The 14,776-nt window shown below is 32.7% G+C and overlaps 2 protein-coding genes across 5 annotated transcripts; one reads left to right on the top strand and one right to left on the bottom strand.

Annotated features, from left to right (window-relative positions):
• Window positions 1–989: 989 nt before the first annotated feature.
• LOC105631457 (receptor-like serine/threonine-protein kinase ALE2) lies at window positions 990–6,585 on the top strand. Of its 4 annotated transcripts, none has more exons than XM_012213589.4 (10): window positions 990–1,729; window positions 2,534–2,659; window positions 2,756–2,950; window positions 3,053–3,154; window positions 3,265–3,372; window positions 3,488–3,859; window positions 4,233–4,523; window positions 4,627–5,010; window positions 5,143–5,386; window positions 5,510–6,585. In XM_012213589.4, the coding sequence occupies exons 1-10, from the start codon at window positions 1,654–1,656 to the stop codon at window positions 6,165–6,167; spliced, it is 2,556 nt and encodes an 851-aa protein (XP_012068979.1). In that variant the 5' UTR covers window positions 990–1,653; the 3' UTR covers window positions 6,168–6,585. The 4 variants fall into 4 exon arrangements, with proteins under 4 accessions (XP_012068979.1, XP_037497723.1, XP_012068977.1 ...); XM_037641795.2 differs by having other exon boundaries at window positions 4,624–5,010; XM_012213587.4 differs by having other exon boundaries at window positions 991–1,729; window positions 4,618–5,010.
• Window positions 6,586–7,852: 1,267 nt separating this feature from the next.
• On the bottom strand, window positions 7,853–13,253 carry HTH (Glucose-methanol-choline (GMC) oxidoreductase family protein). The gene is made up of 6 exons (XM_012213591.3): window positions 13,008–13,253; window positions 12,040–12,421; window positions 9,392–9,702; window positions 8,926–9,311; window positions 8,169–8,740; window positions 7,853–8,088 (listed from the first exon to the last, which is right to left on the bottom strand). The coding sequence occupies exons 1-6, from the start codon at window positions 13,084–13,086 to the stop codon at window positions 8,034–8,036; spliced, it is 1,785 nt and encodes a 594-aa protein (XP_012068981.1). The 5' UTR covers window positions 13,087–13,253; the 3' UTR covers window positions 7,853–8,033.
• Window positions 13,254–14,776: the final 1,523 nt, after the last annotated feature.

Genomic DNA, 14,776 nt, shown 5'->3' with positions numbered 1-14,776 from the left:
TCAAGTACACCTATTTGTTAACAGTAAAAAGTAGTAATTTGAATTAGCTGCAAGAGATTAATTTTAATCTTCTCTGTAAGAAAAAGCAAAAAAGAGAAGAAGAAAAAGAAAAAGAAAGAGTGGGCCAGCAATTTGATGTGAACCATAAAGAATATCTTAATTTCCTTTCTACTCTACATTGATTATGTGAAAGAATGATCTTTTTTCCACGTGTTAGGTGCAGTTCTATCCAAGTTTGACAACCATAATGAAACAAAGTAGTATAATTGGAGAATTAATTTTCTTATTTTCTTTATTTTTATCATCAATAATATATTATTTTATGCAAAGTAAAACAATCAAGAAAAACATATAATTTAATGGTAAATATATATACGATTGGATCCAGCCTCATACACTATTTCAGAGTATATTTCGCAGGCAACGTGAAATGCATCAAGAAATGAACTCAATAGATTTCATTCGTAAAAATAAAAAATTTAAAATTTGAAATTTATAGGGTTTTATCGGAATATCTAATCTTGTGAAATGTGCAAACTAGAAAGTACACTTTTCACCGACACATTAACTCTCAAATGATTTGAGAATTGCAGAGGATTAGGCCATAGTTAAGTTAACACCTTTCTCTTCTTCTTCTCCGTGTATTAAACTGAGGAAAAACCGAAAAACATGGGCGGTGATGTCCGACACTGCAATCCAAAAATAACTACCAACCCCTGAGGTGCCTGTTTCAGGTGGGACCAATGCACATATGTCCATTGTTAATTTGGCTGTTTCCAATAAAATTACAAATATCTATCAAATCATTTGAATGTTTGTCGGTTTTTCCTTTCATTTCCTCCAATCCAAACACATCACTAATTGTTTTTAAATGACATTATAAACTAATCAAGAAAGTGATCTACAAGATACAGGTAAATTCACGTTCTAGTTAAAGCCAATCTTTATTATATAAAGGAAAACCACTGTGAAATAGTTGAGTATTAATCAGCAACCCCGATTGGTAGAATGGTGGAAGAAAAACAAGCCCTTTGAAAAGTAATAATGTGCTTTATATTAAGATACCATACTTACAATGGTTCAAGATAATCATTTTTCCACTATAGCTGCAAAAGAAGTCAAGCCATATTAAACAATTCAAGCAAATTTTTTTCTTAACTTTCAACAATGATGTCACCTATCCATTAATGCATTTGTAACAATCTCTCTCTCTCTCTCTCTCTTTCTTCTCCACAAACCTTCTTACTCAAAAGTGTCACTTACTTAGTTCTTTAAGATCAACTGTTTTGCTTTTCTGTTGATCAATTTTAGTAAACTTCCAATCATCTATAACTGAAGCAACTAGTTTTATTACCATTCCTTAACTCCCTCTAAGAAAATACTGTTTAGGTTCTTGAATCTTGCCACCTAATCCATTTTTGCTTGTTCACCACCCAGTCTTCTTAATTCTCATTACTTTGCTTGTACTGTATGTGGGTCTTCTTTTTTTATGGTCTCATTGTCTATTGTCCATTTGTTTCTTTAAGCCATACGCAATGTTTTTGTTCAAAATGATGTTTCATTTCCCCATTACTTTCTTTCAATTTTCTTCTTCTCATTTTGATGGGTGGGTGAGATCTTGAAAGTTGATTTCTCCTGCTTCCTTGGGGTGAAATGGGGATGCGGGTGGGTCTTTTGCTGGTGATCTCTTGTATAAATGCTTGTGCTTTTTCGGTTCTTGGATCTGCAGGTAATGGGATTTGATCTTTTAGGCTTTTGAGTAGGTTTCTTTCTTTGAATTGTGCATGATCCATATATTTGATTGATATATTACTGGTAAATTTTAAATTTGGACTGAATTTTAGAATCTGGGTTATTCTGTAGCATAGTCGTTTCTGTTATCATCAACAGGAAAAGAAAGATACTCAACACCCTTTACTTTCCACTAAGAGGAGATTTTTTTTTTTTTTTTTATTTTACAGAATTGGGTAGGTAGTACAGTGCAAAATTCTTCTTTTTATTTTAAATATATGATTCTATTGATGCCCATTACTGAATTGCTATTGGAATTTAGGTACTAGGTAGTTTATGCTTTCTTTTCGGTCTGTAGATTCTGCCAGCATGTCATTTCTATGTGATATAGAGTCTTTAAGCTTAATTTGAAAGTTGTGAAGCTTAATTTCTATTTTTTATTAATCAAACATTAATTAATGCTTTATTCACTGACATGATTCCATAAGTTATCAATTTTTAATAATGGGGTATGATTAATCCAAGAACTGAAGATTTGATTACATCTTGATCTCACTCTCTCTCTCTCTCTCTCTCTCTCTCTCTCTCTTTTCTGCACAGATATCACCTGCTAGCCATTTCTTTATTTCAAATGCCGAGTGTTTCTAAGCACCAATAATTGCCCTTATGATAAATCTCTGTTTATACTGTCCATTATATTAATTTTCATGAAATCTTTGCATTATAAAACCTTCAGAGGATTATATAAAAAATACCCTGTTTAATTGGCTGTTGGTTCATTCTATCATATACTTTGTCACAGGCCCTGCCTCTGCTCTTAAACAAGCTCCTTCCAGCTTTGGCAGGATCACACATGGAAAGCTAGGCATTTTACCACCAGACAAAGCATTCCACACATCCTCATTTCTGGATCATCTTCCAACAGAGGGTAGGAGCATAATTGAGTATTTTTCCACTTGCAAAAGTAATATGGAGATAATAAAATTTCATGCATATAGTATTAAAAGGTCTTTTCCTGTTGCAGCCCCTCATACTAGGCCTTCAAGTATTGCTCTTTCACCTTCTTCATCGTCATCTAGAAGTCCTGCAAATAAGTGGATGCATGTTCATTCATATTCACCTTCAATCTCAACTCACCGAAATCATCACCACTCAAGAAATCATTACAGCAATCCTAAACCATCTTGTTCAATTCCTCCGCTAAGTTACCACCAGATAGGTACGGTTCTTGACTAAAAAGAATCTTGATTAGTTTGTTATGTAATTCTCTTTGTTTAAGCACCATGCTCAAAGTTCTTATAATTTTTTATGTAACATATAGCTCCTTCAGTCTCTCCGTTCCACTCTCCATCTCGTTCATCAGTAAGCTGGAATTCTCTTGCACCAGCATTATCACCAACTAGCCCGATGTACCATTTTAATAGTATGGGAAGACTTATTTCCGTATTTGGTTTAACACTGGATTTGATTACTTCATTTTATGATGATTTACAACAACCAATTAACCTTGGATTTCATTACTTCATTTCTAAGTGCACGTTAATCCTCCTGCAACGTCTCCAATGGGTTCTTACCTGAAGAAGATGAAGGCTCCACAACCGTCACAAATTTTGTCTCTTCCACCTCCACCTCCTAATGGAGGTAAATATAGACCGAGTTCTTGCCACTTTATATCCATTGAGTATCTTGTTTCATTTTTTGGGTGCATCAAGAAGGTATTTTTATTCTTATCTCTTGGATGTTATCTGTCTTGTAGATTGTGGATCGTTAACATGTAAGGAACCACTAACATATACACCTCCTGGGACCTTTTGTGGATGTGTATGGCCAATTCAAGTTAAACTCCGCCTTGGTGTTGCAATATACTCATTCTTTACTTTGGTCTCAGAGCTGGCTGAGGAAATTGCAGCTAGTGTTTCACTGAACCACAGCCAGGTCCACATCATGGGAGCAAATGCAGCTAGTCAACAACTAGAGAAAAGTACTGTTATCATCAACCTGGTACCATCGGGCATAAAGTTTGCCGATAGTACTGCACTTTCAATCTACAAGAAGTTTTGGAGCCGGCAGGTTCCAATAAAAGCTTCCCTCTTTGGCACCTATGAAGTATTATATGTTCACTATCCAGGTTATTATCTTTATTGACATTTTTTTTTTCTGGATAATTTGACTGCTACTTCTTATCTTCTACTAATTTCATGCTCTGTCTTGTTCTTAAGGCATGCTTGATCAAGCCAACTTAATGTTAAAAAATTTTGCCGAAATAAATGCATTCTACCTTTTTTTTGACATGCCAATTAAAGAGTCATGAATTGGTGAAGTGTTTGTCCAAATATCATGTCCCAGAATTTTCTTTGATGATTATCACGTTCTTAACTTCTTGCTATGTGAAGACTGAAGACTATGAAGCTGGTCATTAGAAGTAGTCAGTGAAATAAATTTTCGACATTGTTTGTTATGTATATATTCAATTGTATCTCTGAAGCTCTTACAACATGCAGGTCTTCCACCATCTCCACCTTCACCTTTGAGCATCTCTACTATAGATAATGAACCATATCCTGGCCGTGACAACAATGGAATAACAAATAAACCTTTAGGAGTTGATGTTCCAAAGAGGAAGAAAGATGGCCTTAATGGAAGCTTGATAGCTGTAATAGTTGTCTCCTCTTTCACTGCTTTGGTTATATGTATTGCTATCGCCTGGCTTTTGCTGTTGAAAAGAGGAAATTGTGTTCATCAACCTCAGCAAGTTTCGCAAGCCTCAGTTACCTCTCCTACAAAACCATCAGGTTCTTCAATTTTGGCCTGCTTATCCAAATTGTCTAGGAAATCCTCGAGTTATGCACTGTTTATTTGTCAAGTTCATTATTCTATGCTTGGCAGGGACAGCAGGTCCAACAACTTTTGGGAGCATGCCTAGTTCTACATCAATGTCCTTCAGTTCTGGTGCCATGACATATACAGGATCTGCTAAGGTTTTCACCTTGAATGACATAGATAAGGCTACCAATAAGTTTGACTCTTCAAGGATCCTTGGAGAAGGTGGCTTTGGGCTTGTCTACAGTGGCAGGTTAGATGATGGAAGGCAGGTGGCTGTGAAGGTTTTGAAGAGAGATGATCAGCATAGTGGTCGTGAGTTCTTGGCAGAAGTTGAGATGCTTGGCCGTCTACATCACAGAAATCTAGTTAAATTGATTGGAATTTGCACAGAGGAGCATACCCGCTGCCTAGTCTATGAACTAATACCAAATGGAAGTGTTGAATCTCATTTACATGGTGGGCATAAATCTTGAGAAATCTTTTTTTTTTTTCCTTTTTGCTTCTTTCTATATGATTTTTCAAAACGTGTTATATTTAAATGTTCTTGCAACCATTTCTTCAAAAAATACTTAAAGTGTTGTTTCCTAGGAGTGGACAAGGAAACTGATCCACTAGATTGGGAGTCCCGAATGAAGATTGCCCTTGGAGCAGCACGAGGCCTAGCCTATCTGCATGAAGACTCAAGTCCTCGGGTCATACATCGAGACTTCAAGTCCAGTAACATCTTGCTAGAACATGATTTTACACCTAAGGTTTCAGATTTTGGCTTGGCTCGAGCAGCAATGGATGAGGGAAACAAACACATTTCGACACATGTTATGGGAACTTTCGGGTGTGTTTATGCTATTTATTCTGCTTATGGAAGCTCTTCATATAGCTGCTTGATTCTTTCTGTACTTTTTTCATTTTGCAACTTACGAAAGAGTATCTCAGCAGACTAATTTCTTATTCCCAGATACTTGGCTCCAGAATATGCTATGACTGGACATCTTCTTGTGAAGAGTGATGTTTACAGCTATGGCGTAGTCCTTCTTGAGCTACTAAGTGGCCGAAAACCTGTAGACTTGTCCCAACCACCTGGTCAGGAAAATCTTGTTGCATATGCTCGTCCACTCCTGACAAGCAAGGAAGGCTTAGAAACAATTATAGACCCAGCTATAAAGTCTAGTGTCTCCTTTGATACAATAATCAAGGTAGCAGCAATTGCATCGATGTGTGTGCAACCTGAAGTGTCTCACCGTCCTTTTATGGGTGAAGTAGTTCAGGCCTTGAAGCTTGTTTGTAATGAGTTTGATGAAACAAAAATGCAGCAGTCAGGAAGTAACAACTATGAGAATCTTCTGATTGATATAGATAGCAAAACCATAAGAATTTCAGGTGAGATAATGGAAGTTTCACAATCCCATCACCAACTACCATTATCAGCATCTGATTTGTTTGATACATCAGTGGGACATGAGGACCCAGAAGTTGGGTCTTTCAGGAGGCACTTCAGTTCAGGACCTTTAGGAACAGGAAGGAGAAAACATTTCTGGCAAAGATTAAGAAGTTTGCCCAGAGGCAGCATGAGTGAGCACGGATTTTCACTTAAATTATGGCCTGGAACCAGTTAAATTTGCCAAAGAAGCGAAAATTCAATTATATATGGATTAATTTAAGCTGCAATTGCAATCACCAGCTTTTCATGAACTGCTCTAGAAGATTTTGACAGAAGTTTGAAGATGTGCAACCCCGCAAAGAAATTGAACCTGGTGAGATGCTGATAGATTTAATATGGAACCTCCAGCACAATCAGTAGATGACATAATTTTCTTGTATATCTTTTTTTTTTAATGAGGTCTAGTTTTGATCCAAGCATTCCTCATTTTTTCTCTATTCAGTTCCTCCCGTATTTGTTACATTTTCGTTTGGTGTTAAGGAATTCCTTTTGAGAAGCAAAATGTCTTGTATGAGTAAATCCATGAAATTCCCAAACTTGAAAATTGTATGTGTTAAGACATTATTCTTCTAAAAATTCCTTCAAATTCTGTATCCTACTTTCTATATCGCTTATGCAAAGACTTCGCGACCTTCTTATAACCTATTAGGCCCTCCATCCTGATATCTAGACTTTAGAATCAGTTTTTGGATTCTAATAATATGGAATTTTGGGGGTTTCTAATAAAATGGAGCCTCTCTTCATGTTTACCATCACTTGCTGTAGAAAGCAACTCTAAAAACTATTTTAGTGCTTAAAAGTTCTATAAATTACTGAACTAAAATTTCCTCCTAAGACAAAGTGTGAGAAATCAATCTTCTTAACAAGTATAGAATGGTCATTGGTGCCACTAATGATTAGACAAAGACTGATTGCACTTGCTGATATAGGATAAAGATACATTAACAAGATGTCAAATGTGAGCTCATTTGTTCTATGTTGTTGAGATGTCAAATCTTGACAAAGATAACCAAAAAGAAAAAAGTCTTATTTCTTTGAAGATCATGAAAAGCTCACAGTTGTAACATTAATAGAACTTCTTTTTCATGTCTTGTACCTCTCATGGTTGTCAATAGTTATAGTTGTAATAGTTGTTGTATTAGGTTAAATCCATTTCTTTATCAAGATTCATGAGTTAGAGATCCTTAATCTTCTCGTTCCAAGAACAAATAATGGTTTTACACTCTTATACAAAATTCAAGAGGCATACTTTACTAGATCATATATATATATATATATATATATATATATATGCCAACTTAAATGCTTACATTACATTCATAATTCTTTCACCTACCTTCCATGAATCCCAAGAATGGTCCCTCACACTTAATGTTAAAGTAAATTGCACAGTTATCTTGTCAGGGAAATAATTAATTCTCCTCCTCCAAATGTTGTAGCAGGCTAACAGCTGGTGTGTGTGGGTGTGTGGGTGTGTGTGTATATATATTTATAAGCACATGATGGTAGCTCACCCAATCTTGTGGTTCCTGTTAGAAGCTTCTATCAGCTTTTGCAACTTAGCTCTTAAAAGATTTTCAACTACCTAATCTCTGTTTGGTAATGAAGTTGATTTTTGCTTTTCTGATGAACAAAGGGCTGTGAGAAAATGGCACTTTTATTTGCATTTAATGCAAGTAATAATGGAGATTTTAATTTTTGAATTGAAAATTTTTTGTTTAAACCTGACACATCTTAGACTTCTCTTACATGATATGAGATCCTACTATGGGATTAGATGCAAATTGTCATTTTTTTTTTTTTTCTCCAAACAAAAACCAATCAGTGAAAAATGAAATTTTCAAACCATGGGATTTAGGATGCAAAAATAATAAAATGGGAATTTGATTTCCAAAGGCAAGTCATTTTCCACACACAACAAATTAAGAATGCTTTCTCAGAACATATATTACAATATTTCAACATCAATTTCCACTGCTTAAACTAAAACTACTCCTTCAATTCCCCTTTCATGCATTTCTTCTTGATAATTGATTGTTCCTTAAACACCAGCTGCCTCTCCTAGTCTCTCTCTCAAAATCTTCAGTCCCATGTACCTAGAAACAAGAACTCAAGTCACTTGTCCAAGAATTAGAATAGTCAAAAAATAAGAAAAGAAAAACTATAGAACATTTACCTGCCCATCATCAAGACAGTTGCTTGAGGATTAGTGCCAGGAGATTCATCAAATGTTGAGCCATCGACGATCCGAAGTCTTTGAACACCAAGAACCTTATAATCTACAGGGCTCACTACCTTGCCAACATGACATCCACCATGATAATGCCAAATTGTGATGACAGTATCTTTACAGAACTGTTCTAAGGATTTAGTGTCATTAGGATGCCTAGGTATAAGATTGACATTAGCAATAACACTCTTGTTTAGAATCTTTTCCACAGTCTGTTTATCGCATTTTGTGAAGTTTGTAAAGTATTCTGATTGCACAATCTTTGTGGCCATTCTTATACCATTAACACAGCGTTTTAGATCTTTTGGATGTTTGAAGTAGTTGAAAGTGATTGAAGGGTTATCATCAACATTTGTGTTTATCAACCTTAACTCTCCTGTCGAAATGGGGCTTGCAAGCTTTTCAAGAATGAATCCTCCTTTGAATGCTTCATGGGGTAACTCCTTCTTTCTCTTAATGTAGGCTTGAATTGCTTCTAGTGTTCTTTGCTTCGGAGGAATTGTAGATAGCTGCCCTATCTGATTCAAATATTCACATGCATCATTAGAAATTACCTCATGAGCTGTGAAGATATTACTACTAAAACTGTCTTTATAATTTATAATGAACTGGGCTATATCCTTAGAACTTTGATGCTCAGGTCAGAGCCTAATTAACCAAATTAAAAGTTAAAAAAAATATAAAAAATCAAGTGATCATGTACCTCTGCAGACATGATTCCATGGTTGCAATGAATGCTATCTTTGGACTGCCCAAATCCGCTGCTACCTTCAATATAAACACCCAATTTAGTGATTCCAACAGCTTGTATTAGGGATTGCTGTACCGGCACTTTGGATGGAACAAAAATAGTGTTCATGGGATTATCAGCCATTCCTTTCCCTACAAATTCATTGTCAAGTACCACTGGAATTTTCATTCTTTCAAGTTCAGCTTTTGGACCAATACCACTCAGCAGCAACATTTGTGGTGTTCCAATCGCTCCACTTGACAATATTATTTCACTTCTTGGATTATTTGAAAGAAATGCTTGGTGTTGGTTTCCATTTTCATCTTTGAATATCACTCCTACTGCCTTTGGATGCTTCCCTGCATTACCCATTTCAAAATTTTCTAAAATACATATTTGCATAGCTCTTTTGACGTTCTGATAAAATTAGTTAGCATACCTGATGTATCAAATAGGACTTTTTGGACAGTGGCATGTACTAAAACAGTAAGCATCTGAGGGTTGCTGGAGGCAAGAAGTTCGGCGGCGGTGTGCCGGCGGCCGAACTGGTCAAAGATTGTGCCACCAAACTTAGTTCCATAAATATGATCATAAGTGAAGCCATTAAAAGGTGATACCCCAACATCCAATAGACTATCTCTTAGAGCAACCTGCCAAGGGGCAACCTTAGGCTTATGAACAATTTGGCTCTCTACCCATGGGTATGACTTATTTACCAAATTTTCATCCCATCCTACTTTCTTTATAAACCTGCAACACATAATTAAAATGATCATGTATAATATAATTTTTTTATAATTTTTAATTTTCAGACTTTTCACTTGCGAGTTATGATTTAAAAGAATATATATTCGCAGGATAGAAATAATATTTTTATAAAAATAGAAAAAAAACTACATACGTTAACTTCGTTGTCAACAGTTACAATCCATAAATAATAAATAGGATGGTTGACGCATTAGGTAACGATTTTAAATTTCTAAATTTTGCCATGCATTTCTGTTGAAGTAGGTTGTTGCATTTATGTAGTAGTATCTTTTACCAATACCTAATTTTCTTAAATGGCATAATTAATTTTGTCAGTATGACTTCTAAGAATATGACATATGAGAGGGAGAGAGAGAGAGAGAATTAGAGAAAAGAAGCTGTAAGTGCTTAATTTCTTGACAGTTGGACGACATAAATAATCAATTAGTACTAGAACTTAGTCTATATTTGTGGAAACCATCCATATATGCCCTTGTCTTTCATCTTCATGGATCAAAGTCAGTGTCACATTGACACGTGTGACTAAACCCTAATCACTACCACACACAAATACACAATATATAATTCAAAGAAAATAGTTAGAATGACAATCAAAGAAAGTTTAAACTTTAATAGAAAATAAAATTAATAAAAAAAAGTACACCTAATTTAAGAGTGCAATTTTTTTTTTTTTTTGCATTTTGACCCTTTATTGTTGAAAATTAATCATTTAATTCAAATAAAATAATGTTTTTCTTTCTAAATTCAGTTAAAATATGTAATGCACCATTCAATTGTAAAAGAAATTATTAATGTATTAATATAATTTTAGATTTAGCGATGAACAAAACCATTATTATATAAAATCAAATTTAATAACTAAACACTTCAAGTATAATATTCATTTCGACATCAACATTTGTTTAAGGAAAATATAAACATTTTCCTCCGAATAACGGAAAAAACTAATTCATTAATTAAGACAAGAAAATTCATAAATGCTTAGGATAAAGGCATGATCATGAATATAATATGGTCACCTTCATTATATTCAAACTCCAAATAAATGTCTTGCCACCTGAAAATTAATATTGTGAGTATGTGGCCATTAATTTATTAAATATGAACATGGCTTCTGTTTAAGTTTTCTTTCGATCCTCCAAAACATATAATTAATGCTACACCAATATTTATTTATGCTCGGTTTGCTATAAATAAATTCAAAATATGAAATTTATTTGTAAATAATTTTTTTATTTGGTATGATTAATTTAAATCATTTAATTCAATTGAATTTTACATAATCATGTATGAAGCAAATTAATTGAAAATTCATTTACTTTTGTTTTTTAAAATATCTTTGAAATAGTAATTTCACAAAACAAATAATAAATATTAATTATATTTATGTTATGCTATATAATTTTTTATATTTTTATTAAAATAAATATATAAAATAAAAATAATATTAATAACATTATGACATTTAATTTAGTGATAAATGGATATTTAACTTGAATCTCTCTTATCGATAATAAAAAAATACTAAAAAATATTAAATAAAGGATGAAAAAATATTAAAATAAAAACACAATGATTAAAAAAATTTCTAAAAAAATAAAATTTTTAAATGGTTTTTTTTTAGATAGAGAATGATAATTTTGTCATAAAAAGTTGGATCGCTTACTTTATAGAATTTATTTAAAAATGCCACCTATTTTTATGAAATTTGGTGTATTCATATCCAATTCCATGGAATTGAATTCCTAAAGTTGAAATCTACTTTTATTTTTCATTCTAAATTCAAAAATATAAATTTTTAAATGAATTTCACAAAATTTTTTAGAATTCATTTGTTACAAACAAGTTTAAAGTTATAAACGATAATTAAAGGTGTATTTCCCCTTCAGAGATTGGAAAATTCCTAGTAAATAGTAATAACATCGTTGGTTCCTTTTCTCTTGTTTTTTTTTTCCATATGTAGATAAATTATTTTTTTCACTCATTAATCCTGCAACCATGGCATTTAGTACGTTATGAATATATTGTTAACTTTACCTTTCTGTCCCTACAAACCCATTTTCTCCTATTTTCTTGTACTCCATGTCCAAGGGTAATGTCGACTAATTGTATATAGTCTAATAAACTTTCAGCTCCATAATTTGTTTCAATAAAACAGCTATATATAGTCTTTGAAATTATGAAAATTTGTATTCAACCTCATTTAAATTCGAATTAATTAGAAAAATAATAAATAACTAAAATTAGAAAAATATTGAAGAAAGTAATTTATAAATTAAAAAAAAAAAATTTCAAGAAGACATAGATATAGATATATACCTTGTGCTAGCTCTGGTGTAGAAGCCAGCATTGATGCTAGTACCACCACCCAAAACCCTACCTCTAGCATTGAGGACTCCATCAGTAGAAATGAAGTACTGAGAAGCAGAAGTTGGAGAAATATCTGCCAGAGTTATATGAAAGTTGCTTAAGAAGGAGACATTTGGATTTGTGAAAGGTACACCTCCTCTTTCAAGCAATAACACACTGAAATTTTGCGACAGTGTTGCAGCTAAAGGACACCCAGCTGTTCCTCCACCAACTACTATATAATCATACCCATTTTCTCTACTTCCACTTGATGAAAATGATGATGATGATGAGAATGTGCTTGCCTTCTTTATAAACGGGTAATCAGATGGATATGAAGTATGCTTATAACCTACATTGCAAATATATTAAAAATAAAAAATAAAAGTTCACAATTTTTATATATTTATATTATTTTTTTATCTGTATATATGATCTCCCTTGGGTAGTAAGTATAGATTTAATGACATAATAAATACCCTAACTGCCAACTACCCATCCTGAGCTGTAAAATTATGAAAAGTAAATCACATTTATGGTGGTTTGCTTCTATTCTAGTAGTATTCTGTTATTCACTTCGAGGCATTGAAGAATCAAGAAGAAGAAAAAGAAAAAGAAAAAGAAATGCTATGAACACATCACAAGGAAGAAGAAGAAACAACATTTTAATTATTTATGCAGTACAACAAAACACTTTCTATTTCTTGTTAAGAACATTATTAGTTAAGCTTTAAGCAACTAAAACTAAAGAAAATATGTAAAGGAATAAATAGTATTTGGAATTTCTTCATGCACCCGGTAATTATTAAGTATGGAAAAACTTTCTCGAGCAAAGTCTGTGCATAAAGAACGAAAAATCAAGAAACAAAAGAAACATGAGAGAGAGGAAAGAGAGAAAATTAAAGAAAGTGGTGTAAGTAAAGATATAGAGAAAGAACCTTCAGAAGAGGAGAGAGTGAAAACCCACAGAACCAAGCAGGAAAAAAAGAGCTTCTTCACTGCCCAAGCAGAAGCCATTGAAGGCAGAGAGAGACAAAGCAACTGAAAGACTAACAGAAGAAGCTGCTTCTTTCAACCTCTATGTGGCTTTCTCTGGTTGGCCTTGTTTTGTGTGTTATATACACATTCTCGCATATATTTATTCATATATTACTATATATAAAGTTATGTTATTTACAGATCATTCTAGACCAAAAAAAGTAGACAATTTTTATTTTTGTTTTTCGATTTACAATCGTGTGTATATACACACACACTGTAGAGAAAGCTTAGACAGTATAAGTAATGAAGGCTTATACTGTAATAAATAAAAAGATGACTGAAAGTTAACTACAACTGGAAGGGTTCATTAATGGTGGCCATGAATGCTGCGGTTCGATTACATTGAGAACATTAATGGCCCTTGGATTCACTATCTCTCTCTCTTTCTGATCTTACCATCTCCATCCAATATTTTATTGAATTTGACAGTTTTTATAATTATTTTATTTTAATTTTACTTTTATCTATATCTTTCCATTAAATTTTACCAATTTATTGAGCATTAATAAAGGGGTAATTAGACAATTGGGGTGGTTCAACCATTCTCTAAAGAATTTATTTTTCTTTTCTTTTCTTTTTTGGTTTATATTTGAAGAACTGCTTGTAATTACTCATTTTTTTAATTCTTATTACATGAAATCAATGTCTTAAAATATAGTTTTAAATAAAGTGAATATTCTCAATCCATTAAGCCTCCTACAATTAAAAAAAAATGAATACCCTCAGCTAACTATATATATTGAAATTAAATTTCTTTTCCAAGTGAGTCCTAAGGATTTATTCTACACTGTTAACCTGTACACTTGACTATAACAAGGAAGAGAAACCAACGACATTCATTGTAAATTTGCAATTCTATTTACCTACAAACTCAAAGAAAAAAAAAGTAACGAGTGATTTAACATTCTTTTCTTTTAAGTGAAGTCATAAGTTTAATCTTTAGAGATAAAATAAATATTCTGCGAGTGCTTCACTCTTTAAAATATTATTCAGCATAAATAAGATTTAATATGATTTAATGAGCCAAAAATATATTTGGTTAGTATTGAAAAAGAAAAAAAGAAATAAAATAATGTCCTAACTGATTTGGTTGCATGTCCATTGAAATAATGAATAGTTGCTCTCTAGTATTGCTTCCTTTTATTAATCAACAAACTACTGTGACGGCTGTAAACAAACCATTCACTCGTTTCCTCTAACCTAGCTAGCTACTCTTGTTCTATCTTAAATTTTTTAGTTGGTCACCAATCATAACCCTCTTCCTTTAGCTGTTTTTTTTTTTTTTTTTTTTTTTTTTTTGGTATTATGACGAATTTTTTAGTATAATTTAATATTCTTTCAGTGGATTTTATTGTATTTTCTCTCTTTTTATGGAAATATTATTGGTTTTTATGTATGTTTTTATTGTTCTTCTCTAGCAATTTGAAACTTACAATATGAAATGTTCATTCTTTATTATTTGAGACTTTAAATCTTCAAATCCAGATAATTTTGTTTACCAATAAATCTAGTGGTATGGCGTATTCTATTATTGATATTTAATCAACCTAATTTCAATTCTTCTTTAGGCGTCAACTACAATAAATTCGTGAAAAGCAAAATTGAAAGAGTTTCTTTTGTAGTTCAAATTGAAAAAAGATTACCTGAAAAATAATCTCTTAAACAA

This window comes from Jatropha curcas, chromosome 1, assembly GCF_041381405.1.
Source record: "Jatropha curcas cultivar XTBG-Jc1 chromosome 1, XTBG_Jcur_1.0, whole genome shotgun sequence".
In the NCBI taxonomy this organism is placed as follows: domain Eukaryota; kingdom Viridiplantae; phylum Streptophyta; class Magnoliopsida; order Malpighiales; family Euphorbiaceae; genus Jatropha; species Jatropha curcas.
The sequence above is the reverse complement of the archived record's forward strand: the minus strand, read 5'-3'. Positions and strand labels throughout refer to the sequence as shown.

Excerpts from the sequence above, each read along its gene's own strand:
- LOC105631457 (XM_012213587.4), top strand. The coding sequence starts at position 1,654 with ATGGGGATGCGGGTGGGTCTTTTGCTGGTGATCTCTTGTATAAATGCT. Across the intron at positions 2,951-3,052 it reads GCTAAGTTACCACCAGATAG|CTCCTTCAGTCTCTCCGTTC; the intron begins GTACGGTTCTTG and ends TGTAACATATAG. Across the intron at positions 5,387-5,509 it reads CATGTTATGGGAACTTTCGG|ATACTTGGCTCCAGAATATG; the intron begins GTGTGTTTATGC and ends TCTTATTCCCAG.
- HTH (XM_012213591.3), bottom strand. The coding sequence starts at position 13,086 with ATGGCTTCTGCTTGGGCAGTGAAGAAGCTCTTTTTTTCCTGCTTGGTT. Across the intron at positions 12,422-13,007 it reads CACTCTCTCCTCTTCTGAAG|GTTATAAGCATACTTCATAT; the intron begins GTTCTTTCTCTA and ends TTTGCAATGTAG. Across the intron at positions 8,741-8,925 it reads ATGGAATCATGTCTGCAGAG|ATAGGGCAGCTATCTACAAT; the intron begins GTACATGATCAC and ends TATTTGAATCAG.